Source organism: Theobroma umbraticum, unplaced genomic scaffold, assembly GCF_002168275.2.
Source record: "Theobroma umbraticum cultivar Fairchild unplaced genomic scaffold, ASM216827v3 scaffold_44.0, whole genome shotgun sequence".
Classification (NCBI taxonomy): domain Eukaryota; kingdom Viridiplantae; phylum Streptophyta; class Magnoliopsida; order Malvales; family Malvaceae; genus Theobroma; species Theobroma umbraticum.
The window spans coordinates 3,930,922-3,949,191 of NW_018397255.1; the positions used below are offsets into that span (position 1 = coordinate 3,930,922).

The following is an 18,270-nucleotide window of genomic DNA, read 5'->3' on the forward strand; positions in this document are numbered from 1 at the left end:
AGCGAGCGCTCTACCATATGAGCTACACCCCCTCTGGTTGTTGAGGGTTTTTTGTTAGAATTGTCGAAAGTTCTTTTCTTGGATTGTATGTCCGCAACTGCAAGGGATTTTTTGCTTGTGCATGGGGTGCTTGCCCCCCACCGTTGAAATATTTTTAGTTTTTTATGTATTTTTTTTTTCAAAAATCAGTGGCTCTCATATATTTTTTTCCCAATCTTGTTAGAATGAAACAAATATTACGGGCTGAAACTAATCATTTATGAGAACAAATTAATATTTTAAGGATAAATTCATCAATAATTAATAAGTATTAATTAATTTACTCATAAAAATGTGACTTGTAAATTAGAGAGGTCAAGACCATGACGATACGACATTAGATAAAATAAAATATATAATAAAAATTTTTAAAATAAAATTACATTTAAGTGATAAAAGTAAAAAGAAAAAAGCTTTAACTGTAGTAAGTGAGAAGTCATTTTAAGTTACAAATATCGTAAAAAACACACTTAAAAATAAGATGGATGATCTTTTTACTAATTGCATGATTACTTATATTGAAAGAGAAATTGTTGAAAAGATTGATATAAATTTAATTATTGATAAATTTTATTACAAAAAAGAACATCATGTTTAATTTCGATAAATTACAAAAAATATATTATATATATTTTTAACATAAACTTTTTATATAAATGAACATATTAATTTTTTTAATTTTTACTCTCAGTAGTTTAATCTTAGATATGTTCTTGTTTGTGCATATAGATGTTCATGGTTTTTATTATAATTTAATGAAATTTTTTATGATAAATAGATTGATATTACCAAAGGAAAGCATGAAAACTACTCCAAAGAAACACAAAAGCAACAAAACAAACCAAAAATTAAACTACTAGTTGGAACAGAACAAACCCAGGATAAAGTATTTCAGCGTCATCGATGACCTAAATGCATTCATAAGTCATAACTTAGACCCTAAATCTAACTGAGTCCTAATGGAAACTGCTCCCTTTGGTAACATCTGCCATCTGTCTAAATATGGTAGAGTAATTAAGAAAATCGAGGGTTTGCCGAGTTTCCTGTTGTTTCATTCGTTTCAACTGACGCAAAGAAAACCTGACCAATCCAGCCTTAAAAATATTCGAAAGTCAAAGATTGAAGGCAGAATGGGATGGAGAAGGGAAAAGACGAAAAGGTTGATCAAACTATGCATTTTTGCATGCAAATGGCATTCTGTGGAGAAGAGATCCTCATTCAAAGCTTTCACAATGAAGGAAAACCTATTAAATTATAGTTATTGACCTCATACAATGAATAATCTGGTTCTTTGTGATATACAGGGACATCTTAAAAAAATTGGTTAGCATATTTACATACTAATAACTGATATTCTCTTACTCTTCACGTTAATTTAATGATAATTAATTAATTATTAATCATAAAAATTTATTTAATTTAAAAAATATATATATAAATTAATTAAATATAATGAAAAAAATTAATAGTTTATTTATATTTTTTAAAATAATTAAAAAAAATTAAAGTATTATGTTTTCTTTTTATAGTTTTGAAGATATGGTATATTCTCTCATTCTTTCTTAGTCTATTTTAAGGCATGATAGTTAACGTCATTTTTCAATTCAATAAGATGAATAGAAAGATGCCTTTGAAAATAATAATTTAAGCTGTCTCTAATTCTTCAGTTGAACACTTAATCTATTCTTAATTTCTTGTTATCATTATTTGCTTATGTTTTAAACAGAATAATAAATTTATTACATGTTATTTGGTCAAAAAGTGAGCAAAAGATGTTAATTATAATGTCTTAATCAAAATTTAGCAATGCTTGTCATTCATGACAGCAACCTGCTTCCAAAGTGTCAACCCAATTGACTGTTAATTGCCGATTGCACATGGTCATTCACCAAAATCATCGCCCTGGCTGAAAATTAATCTGTCCGTTAGCCAAGGAGGAGGAAAGGAAAACCTGGTATCAATTCTTTCATAAATCCTGCCTATCTTCACAAATATTATTATTATTATTATTTACATGGACAATTATCATTAACTATTTCCTTTAATGTTGTATCTAATTAAGATAGATCAGAGTAAGGTTCCTAGAAACACTACACCATAGGAAATTTCAAAGTTCAAAAATCAAATCATGGAAACAGAAGAAGAAAACAATCAAGAGGACCCAATGGGTAATTTTGCTTACAAATCCACACAAGAAAGTCCAAAACTCTCCGTCTTGTCTTAGAGACACCCAAGGCAAAAGAGTCCCCGCCTGGTTCCTTCCCCTTTTTGACAACTTCCAAGTGATCCCAACAAACCTTTGACAAAAAGGAAATTCAACTTTCCTTGTCTTTAATTTCCTTTCCATGGATTTTTCAGATTAACCCAGTTTATCAAGGTTTAGTTATATGCTTACCTTAACAAACGATGTTAATTGCCTTGAATAAGTAATCAGGATCATTGGTTTTCCAAGGCCTGTTTGTTTGAGACCTGAGTCGTACGAGCTTGCCAATGGAAACTCAGGTGGAGAAGGTCTATGTTGCAGTTGGAAACGATATACAAGATGGATTTAAGACCTTGGCTTGGACACTAAGAAGGTGGAATTCTCAAGCAATCTCCATAGTCCTCCTCCATGTTGCTTACAACATTTCCAAGGACTTTGTTTACACACCATGTAAGTTCAAACATTGTGGATTTCAATTCTCTTTCGTCATCTGATCAGAACTCAGACACGTTTATATACATTCCATCTTCTGCATCAGTTGGAAAGCTTCCGGTAAGCGCGGTGAGTGAAGAGAAGCTGGAAGTCTTGAGGAAGTATGAGCAAGAGAAGACAGACAAGTTACTGTCCAAGTATATAGCTTTCTGTGGCAAGGTTTTGTTTATTTGCTTATTTGCTGTGGTGGTTGCTGAGATTAGCTTTACCCTGTTGCCATCAGTCTGATTATAATTAAATTTCATCTTGGTATAGGATTAGTTCTGCGCTAATAGTTTTTCCTACGCTTTTTCCATAGGTAAAAACTGAGATATTGAAAGTTGAGAAATATGATGAACCTATCCACAAGCTCATAGTAGATTTGATGTCAGGACTCAGAATTGGGAAGCTTGTCATGGGAATGACTTTCATGAAATCCTCATCATGGTATGGGAAATTTCTAAACTCTGATTCAGGGAATGGATCTTTTTGTTTTTTCTTTTTGAAGATTCACTCTAATTTCTTCCTCCATAGGAGATCAAAGAGCGCAATAAGTGGGTCATTCTATGTTCATCAGTACAAACCCGATTCTTGCGAGCTTTACATTATCTGTGGGGGGAAATTGGTGGTCCTCAAGGGAAATATCGATGAAGGGTCCATGGAGGATGATCAAGGAATCATGGTTGCAAAAATAGGAGAAAAGCCAAGTCTCAAAAATCTGTTAGGAAAAATCTTCAGTGAAAATTCCTTTGGCAGACGGCAAAAATGTTCCTGTCCTCCATCATCAAATCAGGATTCACCAAAGAACCAGTGGGAAGATAATGTGCAAGAGCTTGAAAACTATTTCCAGCATTTATTGTCTTTAAATTTGGATGAGGAGAATGATCATCTGTTGCAAACTAATCCACTGGAGCCAGACTCACACGAAAACACAAATTCCAACATGGTGAGATCATTGTCATCTCACTGATATTTCTTCCAAAAATAAATGTGGTCATAATAATGTTGCAGCAGTTGGGAAAAGTTTTGTTTATGCCTAACTGATCCTGTTTTGCCAACAATATGCTCATATCTTTTGACTCTAGTGGCATATGATAGTGATAGGGCGTGATGATTAATTATTTTTGGTCTCTTAGGGATGTGGACTACCAAAACCACTTTCAAGACTAGTCCTCCATCTTGTCTGGATTTGAATGTCCTGATATTACCTTCTACAATTATTGAGTTTTTGCCGGGCAAAAAAATTATTGAGTTTTCCAGCATTTCATGCCATTCTCATTGCATCCAGGACAGTAGTTCTATCACAATTATGTTAATATCTTATCATGCAAAGCTTTGTCCCAATGATTAGAATGCTGAAGAAAGAATGGAAACTCTGCAAAGTAAAATAGATGAAGCTTATGAGACTATTCAGTTGAAGAGGAAAGAAGCTAAGGCTAATGCTGAAAGACATGCAAAAGCTGAATGGGCTATAATCTTATGCAAAACCCGGGTATTTTAAGCTCTTGAACCTTGTTTAATTAATTTCCTTTTACTTTTTGTTGGGTGGCTTGAATTAATTCATTCCTGCTGTTTTAGGCTGAGGAACTTGAAACTCAGATAAAAGAAGAGGTCACCAAGCGGTTGGAAATAAGAAGAATTTTGGACATTGAAAAAGAACAACTTTATGACGTTATAAGAGATGTGGAAGAGAGCAAAAACAGGCTAAATTCACTCACGGAACTCCAAGCTGAGCTATCAAACAAACTCCAGATATCAAGTATGGCAAGGGCACATGCCGAGGCTCAGCTAGAAAAGGCTGTAGTTACAAGAGCAGAGATGGTAAGGGAAATTGAGGAGTTGAGGCGACAAAGGGATGTTCTTCAACGTAGAATTGAGTTCTGTAGAGAAAAAGATGCACTCGGGATGGTTGCAAGGTTGAGTGGATCAAGCTGCAGCTACAGAGAGTACACAGCTGAGGACATCAGGTTGGCGACTGATGGTTTTTCGGAGCGTTTGAGGTTGAAATCAGGAGGGGATTGGCTGAATGTATATCGAGGACGAATCAATCATTCAACAGTTGCAATCAAGACGCTCGTTTCTGTTAATAGATTGTCTCAACAAGATTTTCAAGCTAAGGTAAGACTTCTTCCGGCTTTATTAATATTAGCCAATTAGTCCAATTTGAGCTTGGTTTTGGCACTGCGTTTAGTTCAATGAAATATGAATTGTGTCTTGTTTGTAGGTGAGGCTTCTTAACGACATCCGACATCCGCATCTGGTCGCAATGATGGGTTTCTGCTCCGAGCTACAATGCATAATCTATGAATACATGCATAATGGTAGCTTGAGAGACATTTTATTTGCCCCCCAAAGAAACTGTAGGAAAACGAACAGAAACAGGGTCCTTGGGTGGCATGCCCGGATCCGTATAGCCCACGAGGTTTGCTCTGGCTTGGGCTTCTTGCACTCGGCTAAGCCCAAGCCTATAGTTCATGGTCAACTCACCCCGTCCAACATCCTCCTGGACCGTAATCTTGTTGCAAAGATTTGTGGTTATGGCTTGACTCAGCACCATGATCAGTATGATCTGAGATCAGATATTCGGGCTCTGGGGGTTTTATTGATGCATGTGTTAACTGGGAGGAATTGGGGTGGGCTGATTGAAGATGAAATGATGATCGACGGGGCGGCCCTTGCTCGGGTTTTGGATGAGAAGGCAGGGAAATGGCCCTTGGATTTGGCAGTGGAGCTTGCGGGGATATCCTTGAAATGCTTATCTGTTAGCCGTGGGCTCAACACAGATTTGCAGATTGCAACTGTGATGAAAGAGTTAGACGAGCTGAAAAAGAAAGCCGATGATCTGGTGGCTAGAGGAGGACTTGAAGTGGTGTGCAAGGAAAATGTAGGCATGGAAGATTCAAGTGATGTACCAGGTGTTTTCCTCTGCCCCATATTCCAGGTTGGTCTCAATGTCAACATCTCAAAAAACTTCTATTTATTACCATGATGTTTAGTGATGTTTTGATATATTTGAGCTATGGTTGATGTGTGCAGGAGGTGATGAAAAATCCACATGTCGCAGCTGATGGTTTTTCATATGAATTCGAAGCCATAGAAGAATGGTTCAAGATGGGGCATGATACATCTCCCATGACAAATTTGAGTCTTAAGCACAAATTCCTGACCCCAAATCACACCCTCCGTTCCCTCATACAAGAATGGCAGAATAAGGGATCAAATTTGCCTTGTTGAATTAAAAACATTGTTGTCTTACTTTGCAGATTTGAAGATTTACATTCGGGTTTCTTCATTCGTTATTGCTTTTGCCTATGACCAAGTAACGATGCTAGCCAAAGCGTACATGTTATTGCAAGAAATGTTGTATATGCACATGGGAGAGAGAGAGAGAGAGCTGTTTGACATGTTTCTTGTATTGCAGCTCTTTGAAACATACATTTGAGGTTTTTCGCTATTTTTGGTACCATTTCATTTACTGTATATGAAAGGAAAAAGAAAAGGAATTGATGGCTTATCATCAAATGCACACTACCTTCCAAACTTCAACTAGAAAATACATACACGAAAACATTTCATTAAAAGAATATAAACTATTTTTCAACTTGAACAATCAGTTACAAAAGAGGCTATTACCAAATCAATCCCAAGAATTTCGTGTTGCAAAAGAATTACTGATGTGTAATTGTCACCCTATCATTGACGCAAACCATCTCCAAGCTCTGTTATGCGCAACATTGAGGACGTGGCCTTCCAACAAGGAAACTTCAAGCCTTAACTTTTCTTGTCCTGAAAGAATCTTTAAGGTGAAGCACAAGCTATCTTCTGCTAAATATTATGCACATAAACATCTTGAACAACAGGTTGAGGCAAATTTTCCAGGCAGGGAGTAATCTGCCTGTGAAGATGGATCCATTGACACATCTTCAGCACGAGACCAGACATACACCCCTCGTTCTTGCTGGCTGCCTGGCACAGTGTTGTCAAGAACAAATGCTACCAAGAGTGTAACCACCATGCTCATGGACATGAGTGCATTTATTGCAAAATCAAGCTGACATGCATTAATAAAACATAATGTTAGTCAACTCTTCCATACAATAAGGAAAAGAGAAAAGAACGAAATAGATCACAAAATCATATATTACAGGATAAGTGTGTATGCATCTACATTGCAGTAGCTCAGACACTAGAGCGGTGGCATTCCGCGTGATTCAAAAACATATGTACATCTTGAACTTACTTGTTTATTACCAGTGCGGACTGGTCCATCTGATGCAGCTGCATATGGAACAAAATAACTTGGCAGCATCAAGCTCGACTCAGGTTGGTACTGTTGGAAATAGGCAGGAATGGATAAACCAAGAAACAAGGACACCCCAACTATGATTATGTTCCTAAAACTTGCTGTTTGAGTATATTGCAACGTTGAGAGGCCTAAAGCCACAACAAGGGCCCACATAAAGCACAAGATGGAAGCAGCCAAAGACAAAGGTATTGAAGCAAGAATTGCACCCACTTTTCCTGTCAACCATAAGTCAAGAAATCAACGTAATATTTACTTCATTGTATGAACAATAAACAAGATAAATTATCTAGCAAAACATATTGAATGCATATCTAACCAATGGATACTGAATCCAAGACTTCAAAGAGGAATCAACCTGTAATATTGGTTTGGAGGAAATCTAATTGATTTAATCTAACCAATGCTTCTTTTTTTCTGGAATGCATCATTTAGATAAGATATACAGCTAGTAGTACAGATTTATTTCACCAAAACCATATTCATATGCATTGAATAGCATTCTATCATCTATCCGCCATGCACAGAGAAGCTTTTTCCATTGAAGGATGAATTCTGACTTTACCTACAAAAGAGAAAAGGATCAAGAAAAGTGCTCCAAATACCACAGCTCTTCGGCTTGCCATCTTTGTTATGTTGATCGTATGTGTATTTTCTGTCAAAGTTGTTGAGCCAGTACCAGAACCCCAAAGTCCAGCCAGCATGCTACAGAAACCTTCCAATGCAATGCCTCTGCTGACTACTGCTGGAGTTGGAGGCTTTGGGCTGACTAGCAAAGATGCAGAGTGATACGTTCCAACCTGCTTAGTCATTGCATCATGAGCAGCAGTGTCAGGGCTATTACCATAATTTCTTGTTCAGTGGCATCAAAACAAGTTTGACATCAAATCAGTTTGGCTGTGCAATTTTCTTGATCTCATTTCTTTTTCTACACCTAGCTATTAGCATTTCATAAACAGAATTATACAAGAAAGATGTGGAGGGTAAAGTTTTCCAAAATAAATTACTTCCATTATGCAGTTCATGTGATACTGATATTTTGGTGCATCTGTATCATAAACTACTAACCGAATCCACTGATGCAACTAGTGACACAATGATCATGATCAGAGACGTCCTAAAATGGAAGATAGGGACACCCCACTGTAAAGGGTAGGGAATTCTGACCCATGCGGCATTTCTCCATGCATTTGAAACATCAGTTCTGCAATGCTTCATGGTATATGCATGTTTCCTACATTCATCGACTAAAATGTTTGAACTGGGAATGTCAGGGCTGCAGCCTTTGTAATCATAAGCTCCTCCAGTTGTTAGAAAGAATGCATATATCCATGTAATCATAACACTGAGGGGAACCTGCGGGTGATAAAAAATGAAATCATGATCAATTATCAATACCCTTACCAAAAACAAAGAACCTCCTGATTACCCTCAGACTGAAAGTCAGAATTCAAGGAAAACAAGTGAGGTAAAATTTTGGAATACTTATTATTTTAATTCTGCTTCTTCAGTGATAGGGGTAAGAGGGGTCTTTCTTCAGGAAGCATTGCTTATCAGCTTTTCACCGGTGAAACATTCAGCTTCAGGTCATAGCTTATGGAAGAAAAATAAATGACTCATAGAATAAGGTCTAGTGCAAGAAGAAGAAAGATCATTCACATGGTACTTTCAATTGTTTTTCTCCAAGGACAATGGGACCTTAATCATTTTTATGAGGAACATTTGAACTCAAGCATCTAGGAAAAATGCCATTCATATCCTGTTTCCTCCAGAGATGGTTCTGTTAGATATAATGTATATCAGGTGCACTATTTAAGAGATGGTATGAGAAGAAAACTTCAAGAATAGTTAAAGCTGATGTCATGATGGAATGGTGCTGATGTACCATAGATTGATGCAATATATTCATAAAATGCAATGCCTGATAGTAAAATAAAAATCAGTTTTTTAAGGAAATGGATTTAGATAGACTTGTGAGGCATTTAAAGAAGAAAGAAAAAAAAAAAATTCCTTTGACCACACCGAATAACTAGAACAAAACACTATCACTGACAACAAGGGTCACTGACAACAAGGGGTAATACAACTTTCAAAAAAAAAAAACAAGAGGTAATACACAAATTGATATTCAAGGATATAAAACACAAGCAGTGATAACAGAAGCAACAAATAATCTTTGTGTTCCCCAATGTTAAGGATTTCATCTTTAAAGAAGTAAAATTGTTAAAATGCATAATAAATGGTTAAATATTAGCTCATTACCCCCAAAGAAAGAACTGAAGGAGGGGTAGTTTGTGGGTAACACTAGACATTTTAAAAAAAAATTCTTTCGAAATAAAGTTTTAGAAAGAATAAACAAGTCGAAAGGTCAGAGTACATACTGCATATATTCGGAAGAACCGATGCCCAAAAATGGATATTCCTCGAAGATACTGGAAAAAAGCACACAAAAGTGAGCAAGTATTTGAACGCATACATCCTTAAAAAGAATACTAAAGATATTATCAAATATACTGTTATACTCATAACTACTCAATATTCAACTTGTTTTGCTCAGGAAATCACTCACCAGAGTACATATAAGAACTAACAATATCAAGGGAATACTGACTTCCACACAACTACCAGCTTGTGGAAAACCATAACTAAAGAATGCTAAACCCACAGCAGCAACAGTTGGTGCAACCACAACTGGGTTAATCAATCTGCAAAATGAGATTACATGAAAAAGAAACAGTTAACTCCATAGATGATTCCAATTTATATCATTTTACTAAATGGTGTGCTGACGTTTGGCATGGTAATTGTAATTATCATTCATTTTTAAGAACCAAGATCTCTCCCTGGCCATATAAGATTGTAGAGAACATCGAGAGAGAAGAGCTTGTCAAGCATTAAATTCCTTTTAATTTACCACAGCATAGCACAGTGAGGATGAATGATAACAATTCCAGATAAATAGTATGATGAGCAGGACACAGAAGTAGTATAACTAATACCTGTTTTTGCTGAAGAAATAATATCTATGATCAAGCAATCTGATAGAATTACCTCAGTAAAAGAGACATCAAACCACTGAATCCCAAGATACTTTGGAATACTGAACCAATAATAATAGCTCCTTGGAGCTCTCTCATTATGTGCCTGAATTTCTACAGTAAAACAAACATGCATTATGGAAACTGGAGTCTGACTGTATTGCAAGAAATACATAGTTTATTGTTTGCAAGCCATGAAATAAAAATGCCCTTAATTCTCCTGACAAATAGGGCAAAAATTGGATGAAAACAAAGAGTCATTACATTCATATATTTTACCAGAATTTAGAGCATCAAAGCCATTTATGATGAAGTTAAAACTAGTTTATATGTATATAACTGACAGCAGAAGGGTATTACATTTATTTTCTTTTACTTAACTTACATGTTCTGTGAGATTTCGATAATCCCGAGCATTAATGATAACTAGTGCTGGTGCCAGATATATGAATGAGCTTCCTTGAACTAATGGAAGCCGAGTACCAAAGTAGGAGTGCAGTATTGTAGTAATGCCAGAAACCAGCAGCACTGTAGAAATCACAGTGGCAGTATCTTTCTGCACCGCATACACAGAAATATCAATTCATTCATATTCAAATTGTGTTAGATGTTGCTTTTCCAAAAAAAAAAAAATGTGTTAGATGTCAAGCAATCAATACTTCTATGGAAAAAGAAGCTTACATCTGTTCCACCCATAGCTGGTACCATTACCAATGGGATGAATATAAGTGAACCTGCCAATGATAAAAAGTGCTGCAGGCCATAATATATAAGTGCTCCTGCAGTTAAAGTTACTCAGATGAGAATCAGGAGTAGGTACTAATTTCTTTCTAGTTATCCAAGACTTATGAAAGGATTCGGTGGCAACTAAAAGAATCAAGAACCCTGTAATTGTGGAAGTGATTCATGATTTTGGTTTTGCATTTTGTAGGCTCAGGAAAATCCATGATATTACCTCGTTCCGATTGTTTAAAGCATCAGATATCTCCGTGATATATAAAAGAATCATGTTGGAAGGAAACTTCATATAAATGTTTGTCTAAATTCAAAGCTCAAAATGCGTATTGTAACTCCACCAGTACTTTCAGAAATAATAAGGGTTATCCAAGTCAGTACCTAAAGCCTACAAAATAAAAACTGACTATCCTCAGAAAGGAGAAGTTTCGTACAGAAAGAACAAAAATACATCCAATTTTGTTTCTATGAACTCATTTCTGCAGGCCTACTTGTAACTGCCGTTTCAAACTTTCACTACCTTTTTCTACGCTATTGATCAATATATCAACTCCAGCTTCTGGCTATTGGAAAAACTCAATAATATAATTCCATTTAGCAACATCTTCATAGCTCAATAATGTAATGTAATATGTAAATAACTGCCTCCTTCAACACTAAACTGACGATCCTCGATGCAACCAGTACTAAGAAAACAGTAATCATCAACAATGAAGTAAAAAAATAAAGAATATATATATATATATATATATATATATTAGGTGAAAACAAACTAACCAAAGCCAGGATTATCTCTCAAACCAACCTTCATCCCCGGATGACGATCACTGCACCATCCATGACCCTGCTGTTCACCTCCTGGATACATCCAACTTCCACATCCCTTTCACCCTTTCCCTCCCATGCTTCTGTTCACCGACAACTGGTGTAACACCTGGCACTCCATTCCATTCCCATTTTCCACCACACGCAAATTCCCATTCCCAATGCCAATCGCATTTCCATTCAACCCAGCTTTCCTTTCGTCAACTTTGTCGCCCAAACCATTCCATTCTTACTGGAGCTGCTCTCCTTCCCTGCCCGGAACCCGACCCGGACCCAGACCCCGAATCCGCTTCAATTCAATCCCTCTATTGGGTTTAGTCCGGCCAAAACCGGGTCAATCTCGATTGGAGATGAGCCACCTGCTCTTTGATCACGGCCACCTCTTTCCATATGAAACCCAGTGGAACTAGTATGCCAGTTTCTCCAGATAAGTGAGAGACAAAACCTGTTCTTTTAGCCCAAGATCTTAGCTCTTTTGGGTTATGATCTCTTTAGGCACAAAGGGTTCGATCTTGGTAACATTAACCAAGCTTGTTACTCTCCCTCTTGAAGGCTCTGCCTTTCTAGTGAATCTGAGATTGACCCAGTTTCCATTTCAGCTTTTTCAAATGGGTACTAAATCGTTTCCAGGAAAGAAGAAAGAAAGAAAGAAAGACTAATATAAAAACAGCTCAAAGAACTACTAGAATAGTTCAACAACCAAAAGAAAAAAAAAAAAGGGGGGGGGGGGGGGGGGGTTCAAATGTAGAAGCTAAGCAAAGGTATATTGGTGAAGGAAGGTGAGAATTTGAGAAGAAATTATTTGGCCTTTTTTGTTTTGTTGTGTAAGTAATGGAAGGTGGGAAATGTCAGTGTGAGAGTGAGAGGATTTTAAGAGTGAGCTTTGAGAGGCATCTTTCTCTTTCTATTATTTTTCTTTTTCTTCTTCTTTCATCTTCGCTTGATCAGTCATTGCCGCTCGCCAGTTGCTATCAGTTGTTGTTTTCAGTATTTGTTCAGAAAATTACAAAGTTGCCACTATAACGGCAAAGCCAACAGCCACTTGAATACGGTCGTTTCTTGTCCTTTTATTTTCTTTCTTTTTTTGATAGAAAAATTTGGGACAAATAGATTTCCCTAACCTCTGTCCAAAGAGTATACTGTATAAATTTCTTACTCTGCCAGTGATGGATTATCGATCCTTTGAGTATAAAATCCAAAAATAGTATTAAAATGCAAATAATTCTAATATCCGAAAACTCATAAAAAATTATACAAAAGACCTAAAAAAATTTATAAATTATTTAAATAATTTTAAATAATTTTTTATTTTTAAAATCAAGTTTTTATATTTTTATTTTAAAATAAATAATTTTTTATAATTAAAAATTGATTAATTATTATTAATTAAAATATTATTTATTATTTTATTTTATATAATATATTAATATATTATGATAGGTAAAAATGTGTCTTATGATATGATTTTAAGATATTTTTCACCATTCACATCAACATCATATTAATCGTAGATGAATATAAAATGATAATTGATTAATGATATTTATTTAATCCTTAATCATATAAACCTATTTAATTTTAAAAAAATTAAATATTGATTAAATCTAATAAAAGAATAAAAAATTATTTAAATTTATTTAATAGTTTTAAAAATTTTATATATATAAAAGATATTTAAACTAAATAAATATTTTGAAAAATATAAAATCATTTGTTGACATTATGGATGTTAAGCAAGGATTTCTTAGATTTCAGGTTTTGTAAAAGGTGAGCTTTTTGATTAGCAAATGAGGTATGATGATAATAGGGTGGAAAAACAAGATTATGGGTCCCAAATTATATTTAATTAGATAAAAGACTCTTCTCAGAGTCAGGATCATTTTGTCATACTTGTATGGCCATTTTAGCTTAATGAGGTGTTTAACTTTTAATTAACTAATATTATAACATGATTTTCTAAGGTGGGGCCTGGAGCACAATTATTCAGTTTTGAGACTTTTTTCAGAGGAAGAGATAAGATTAATGGTGAGAATAGGATGTTTTATTGCATGCTTTAAGGTTTGGGAATGGGTTGAAGATCAAGGGTAGGCGGCTTTCAATAATATATGGGAGGTGGGTCGCCATTAATAAGATTGAAAATCACACAATGGACTGGACTGGAGGCTAGCAGGTTGAAACCCATGTGAGATAAGCCATTGTTTTTGATTTTGAATATTAGCAATAGCACCATGCAAACTCCACGAGCCCCAACTAAAAGAACAGAGGTAATGGAGAAAAATCATTGTCAAAAATGTAAAGATTAACAAAAAAGTGCGAGCTTCTATTTCAACGGATTGATCAATGCAGACAAAGATAATGTTGAAAAGAAAACAAGATTATTTCTTTGGCTTCATGATAACGGCACCACTACTGAGTACTGACTTTGTTTACCTTCAACATGAAGGCTGACGAGATCAAATGCTTTGAAATAAATGGCAGTAGTAACATTGTATAATGTATTATACACTACTTAGGAAAAAGTAACCTTTTTAAAATAGCCAATGGGAAAGCTTTTTAACCAACGATTATTAAATCGAACAAAGCAAACACGTGCATCCACCTCATTCCTTCTTTTCCTCCCAACAAAGTCGACTCATCCCCAAAACATTCTCTGCGTAAAAGTTTCCCATTGAGTTCTTGGTTTTCAACTTTAACATTTCTCAGATATCTTGGCTGCCATGTTATCACTACTTTATAAGGCAACCGCTAGCAATCTTGGTTTAGTTCTCTACTCAGAGTAGAAAACCACCATGGCATTGCAAATTACCTGGGGCCACAGCTCTCCAGTCATTTCTGTGATAATACAAAACACCTATCGTTGCAAAGTGAAACGAAAGACACTAGTATGTCAATTGCAGGTTAACAAAATGCCAATCTGAAACTGAAACCAGAAAATATTGGGTGAATTATTGGTTAGTGATCAAATTTTGCTAGCTCCACTATTATATCAGAAAACATTAGACCTTGACAACATTCACATTGGCTGAAAAGTACAGAGAGAATCATTAAAACAATGGAAAGATTCAACTGATGAAACATCACCAGTGGCCTATTGCTTACGACTATGGTAGCTCTCACTCATAGTTGCTGAATCATGATACTTAACCGGTAAATGCTCAAAGATTGACATCGCAAATAAGCATGCTTGGAGCACTTTCCTTTTCCATTGTGACATTATACAGTCCAATCATTTTCATTGCAATCAACACACACTAGAGGGAGTACTTCCAAGTTCCAAGTCAAACACAGGTAAACATATATAATTTGCTCATCTTTGCCTCTCATAGAATACCTGGATTTCTATTCTCTTCTTAGGATATGATTTGAGTTGGCATTCCAACACCACAATAAACTAGCCATTTCTAAAAGTTTAGTACCATCTGAAGTGGGAGACTCAAAGACTTGAAGAACGCCCTACAAACTAGCTAGTGCTACAAATCTAAGTTCTCAAAATCTATCTTTTATGTTCACTTTTCACAACGCTCCCATATTCAATCAAGAGGCTTCTTCCTTGACATATAGCAAATATCAAAAGTTACCATCAGGAAAGGAAATTAGCAAGCTAGAAACGTCCATCCATCATATATCATATATTAGAGAATTAGGTCCACAGGTTATAGGATTGATGTAGATAACTCCTTTGAAATTATTTCGGGAGTTACTTGTTTATATTACATCTATATAAAACATAATCCTAGCATTTACATCCGACAAGCAACCTTCCCATCCTTGCTATCTATTCTTTCTTTATGCCTCTGAAAAGCATACCATCACAGGGGAATTGGTTCATTCACATTTGGTCAACTAATGCTCAGCTGTTCATGTTTCAGTACCCTAACTTAAATCTTTAAAAACAACCCTTACAAATAATCAACGGGCATGATTCCTTCCACTAATAAGTTGAAACAAGCCGACAAAAACCCTGGCCCCTTGCCACTCTTTCTTTTTCTCTTTTTCCTTCTCCTTTTGCTAATGGCAGAAGCGTTCAAACTTAAATCCATAATCAAATACAATGTAAGCAGGACAAATGATCACAGCAATTAAAGCCATTACTAAAATCAGAGAATATGATTTAGCCTCTAATGCCTAAAACTTCCACCTCCCTAATCAATTTCACGTTTTCCACTAGCCGATAAAATAAGATTAAAAAATAAATAACATAAACCAATATACTAAACTCACTCACGTAAGCAACTCCAAAGAGTTTCCAAATTTACCAATTGAATATTAAACCCTCCATTTAAACAAAAACAACGAAACATCTAATGAAACAATTTAACGCAAAATTAGTGATTGACTCGATTTCCATGACTTCCAACTAATTTTAAACTCCACAAACCCTAACAAGAAGAAACAGAAATTTTTACATTTTCGAATCATTTAAAAAGTAATTCTTTCTATCTATCAAACATAAAAAGCACACACAAAAATTCCAAAAGGAAATATTAACAAAAGATAGCATTTGTTAAAATCACCGAGTGTAAAACGTTTTTTCATTTAGCAGGAAGCGAAGAGAAGATGCGTGCTACGTATTCTTGTTGCTCGCGAAACCGTTGTTTGAGGTAACACTCGAGGATCTCCATGACGGAAACGAAACGCTTCATTTCTTCGAGTCGCCGGGTGAGTTCGGCCTCTCGAGCCCTGGCTCGTTCGAGTCGAGCTTCCGTCTCGGCGAGCCGGACTCGGAGATTATCCACCACCAACGCGTTGTCGTTTCGAGACGGGAGGTCCAAATGGTGGTTCGGTGAGAGAGACCGTTGATGACCGTAACACATTTTTTGACAGAGAAAGTAAACAGCTTCGGTTTTTTCCGTAGACTCGAAAACGTTTCGAAGAATCGAAGAATGGACAAAGAGATTGATTTTGTTGCAGAGCAGTCGCCTATCGGCCAGAAAGGACGTTTGGTTTTGGATTAATGATAGCTGTCTGCTGGATGATCTGGGCCGTTGGATGTGATTACTAATTTGCTAGCGTTGATTTGATGGGCAGGATTGACCAGCCCAAGATCATTCCACTATTCAGTTCTTCCAACCCAACCCAAGATATGACATGGGCCTGCCGTAAACAGGCATCATAAGGCCTCGAATAAAAAATCATATTGTCCCAAAAATACACAAACAATTGTGGCATCTTTAATTGTTCCTTGTTATTATTACTGTTGGATGCTGTTTAAAATATTTTTACTCCTTTTTTTCTTGTTAATTTTTTGTTTATTATGAAAAAATTGTGTATATTATCAATATACTCCTACTCTATACTTTTTGCATGTTTGACAAGTGTAAATAATGTAAAACAATTACGACAAACGAAATTAAAGCAAAATCTTTGAATAATTTATTGTTTGTTACTTAAAAAGAATAAAAAATTGATATTTTATTTCTTAAAATCATTGATAATTTGTTTTCGTTCGTCAAGTTATTATTTTAGTTACAATATATATATGTATATATATCTTTTTATAAAACGCAATAACAAAATTTGTTTATTAAAAATATCTTCATGAAATGGTTACTTCAGAATAATATATATATTTTATTCAAATTATACCACATAATCATATTAACTATTTATTACATATCAAGTATGCATAATTTAAATGAAAATAAATATAAATTGAACGAAATAACATATTGGTAAAATATTTTCTCTTAAATAACCTTAACTACGTTCTATATAACATTTTTATATTTGGCAAGATGATTGGGATTAGTTTGTGGTATTATTTTGTTGTATGATTGTTACTATCTTCTTTCATGGCTTTCGGTTGGTGTAAACAACAAAATTCAGTAAGCTAATTATACTTATGTGCAAAATGTGAGACAGACGAACATAAAAAGCTTAAATTATATCTGTTATTCAAGGATTACACAAATGATGATTCCTCCCTTTTAAGTAGCAAATAAAAAAAAAAAAAGATGTCTCCATTTTGGCTTTGCAATCATATCATCTTATCGTTTTATAATGCATTCAAATGCTTAATTTAGTGCTTAAAACTAAAAAGAAGAAGAAGCATTTTTATCAAATAAATAATTAAACGAGATTAAAGAGAATCATAAATCGTAATTTCGTAGGGATGTGTTTTCTTTTTTAGTTATAAGGAAAGGAAAAATGAGTTAGATTTCTCGTATTTTTGTTTTAAGGTAAAAATCCAAGACGATAGAATCGGATTTTATCTGTTTATTACTAAGTTGGATTTTTGAATAAGAGAAATATGGATAAGCCTAATTTATTTTCAAATTACGTCATTAAAATCCACAAGAATTTGGTCAATTTCATGTTCCAAGGGGTTTTCTATTTTTTATTTTAAGGGAAAACCTGAAAACTTTGCCTTAGCCCGCGAAGTTTGTATATATACATCTCACTCGAACTTCACTCAACACACTTCAGGAACCTTCAGGACAAACAACTCAGCCGCTACAACCACGGCATAAACCGCCGTCCATGGCGACGCCTCCGCCTCCTTACCTAGACCCAAACCACCTCAATCCCTTCTCTCAAACCTCCTCTCGCCTCCCAGAAGACACCGTATTTTACTCCGTCTACCCAGACAATTCCCTTTCCCAAGGCTCCCTTCAATCCCTCCACCTCCAAATCCTCAACTCCATTGCCCCTTTCAC

General features: G+C 35.2%; 3 protein-coding genes across 6 annotated transcripts; 1 reads left to right on the forward strand and 2 right to left on the reverse strand.

Annotated features, from left to right (window-relative positions):
• Positions 1-2,154: 2,154 nt before the first annotated feature.
• LOC110429407 (U-box domain-containing protein kinase family protein) lies at positions 2,155-6,115 on the forward strand. 4 transcript variants are annotated; one of them, XM_021445425.2, is made up of 8 exons: positions 2,155-2,692; positions 2,781-2,893; positions 3,033-3,160; positions 3,248-3,659; positions 4,065-4,205; positions 4,292-4,831; positions 4,938-5,654; positions 5,750-6,115. In XM_021445425.2, the coding sequence occupies exons 1-8, from the start codon at positions 2,530-2,532 to the stop codon at positions 5,945-5,947; spliced, it is 2,412 nt and encodes an 803-aa protein (XP_021301100.1). In that variant the 5' UTR covers positions 2,155-2,529; the 3' UTR covers positions 5,948-6,115. The 4 variants fall into 4 exon arrangements, with proteins under 4 accessions (XP_021301100.1, XP_089638515.1, XP_021301102.1 ...); XM_021445427.2 differs by having other exon boundaries at positions 2,673-2,692; positions 2,781-2,871; XM_089782389.1 differs by having other exon boundaries at positions 2,515-2,692; positions 3,033-3,659.
• A 192-nt stretch (positions 6,116-6,307) lies between these two features.
• LOC110429408 (Xanthine/uracil permease family protein) lies at positions 6,308-11,624 on the reverse strand. Its single transcript, XM_021445429.2, has 10 exons — positions 11,567-11,624; positions 10,736-10,833; positions 10,440-10,610; positions 10,068-10,168; positions 9,586-9,721; positions 9,398-9,448; positions 8,085-8,372; positions 7,582-7,816; positions 6,954-7,234; positions 6,308-6,764 (listed from the first exon to the last, which is right to left on the reverse strand). The coding sequence occupies exons 1-10, from the start codon at positions 11,598-11,600 to the stop codon at positions 6,546-6,548; spliced, it is 1,614 nt and encodes a 537-aa protein (XP_021301104.2). The 5' UTR covers positions 11,601-11,624; the 3' UTR covers positions 6,308-6,545.
• A 2,235-nt stretch (positions 11,625-13,859) lies between these two features.
• On the reverse strand, positions 13,860-16,529 carry LOC110409340 (protein SKIP34). Its single transcript, XM_021418650.1, has one exon. The coding sequence runs from the start codon at positions 16,426-16,428 to the stop codon at positions 16,147-16,149; it is 282 nt and encodes a 93-aa protein (XP_021274325.1). The 5' UTR covers positions 16,429-16,529; the 3' UTR covers positions 13,860-16,146.
• Between the last annotated feature and the right edge of the window lie 1,741 nt (positions 16,530-18,270).

What these genes read in the sequence shown, in the direction of transcription:
- LOC110409340 (XM_021418650.1), bottom strand. Translation starts at nt 16,428, where the DNA reads ATGTGTTACGGTCATCAACGGTCTCTCTCACCGAACCACCATTTGGAC.
- LOC110429407 (XM_089782389.1), top strand. Translation starts at nt 2,530, where the DNA reads ATGGAAACTCAGGTGGAGAAGGTCTATGTTGCAGTTGGAAACGATATA. An exon ending in GGACTTTGTTTACACACCAT is followed by an intron (nt 2,693 to 2,780) that starts GTAAGTTCAAAC and finishes CTTCTGCATCAG; the next exon opens with TTGGAAAGCTTCCGGTAAGC. An exon ending in AAAACACAAATTCCAACATG is followed by an intron (nt 3,660 to 4,064) that starts GTGAGATCATTG and finishes CCCAATGATTAG; the next exon opens with AATGCTGAAGAAAGAATGGA.
- LOC110429408 (XM_021445429.2), bottom strand. Translation starts at nt 11,600, where the DNA reads ATGAAGGTTGGTTTGAGAGATAATCCTGGCTTTG. An exon ending in GAGAGATAATCCTGGCTTTG is followed by an intron (nt 10,834 to 11,566) that starts GTTAGTTTGTTT and finishes CTTTAACTGCAG; the next exon opens with GAGCACTTATATATTATGGC. An exon ending in GATCCTTTTCTCTTTTGTAG is followed by an intron (nt 7,235 to 7,581) that starts GTAAAGTCAGAA and finishes TATGGTTGACAG; the next exon opens with GAAAAGTGGGTGCAATTCTT.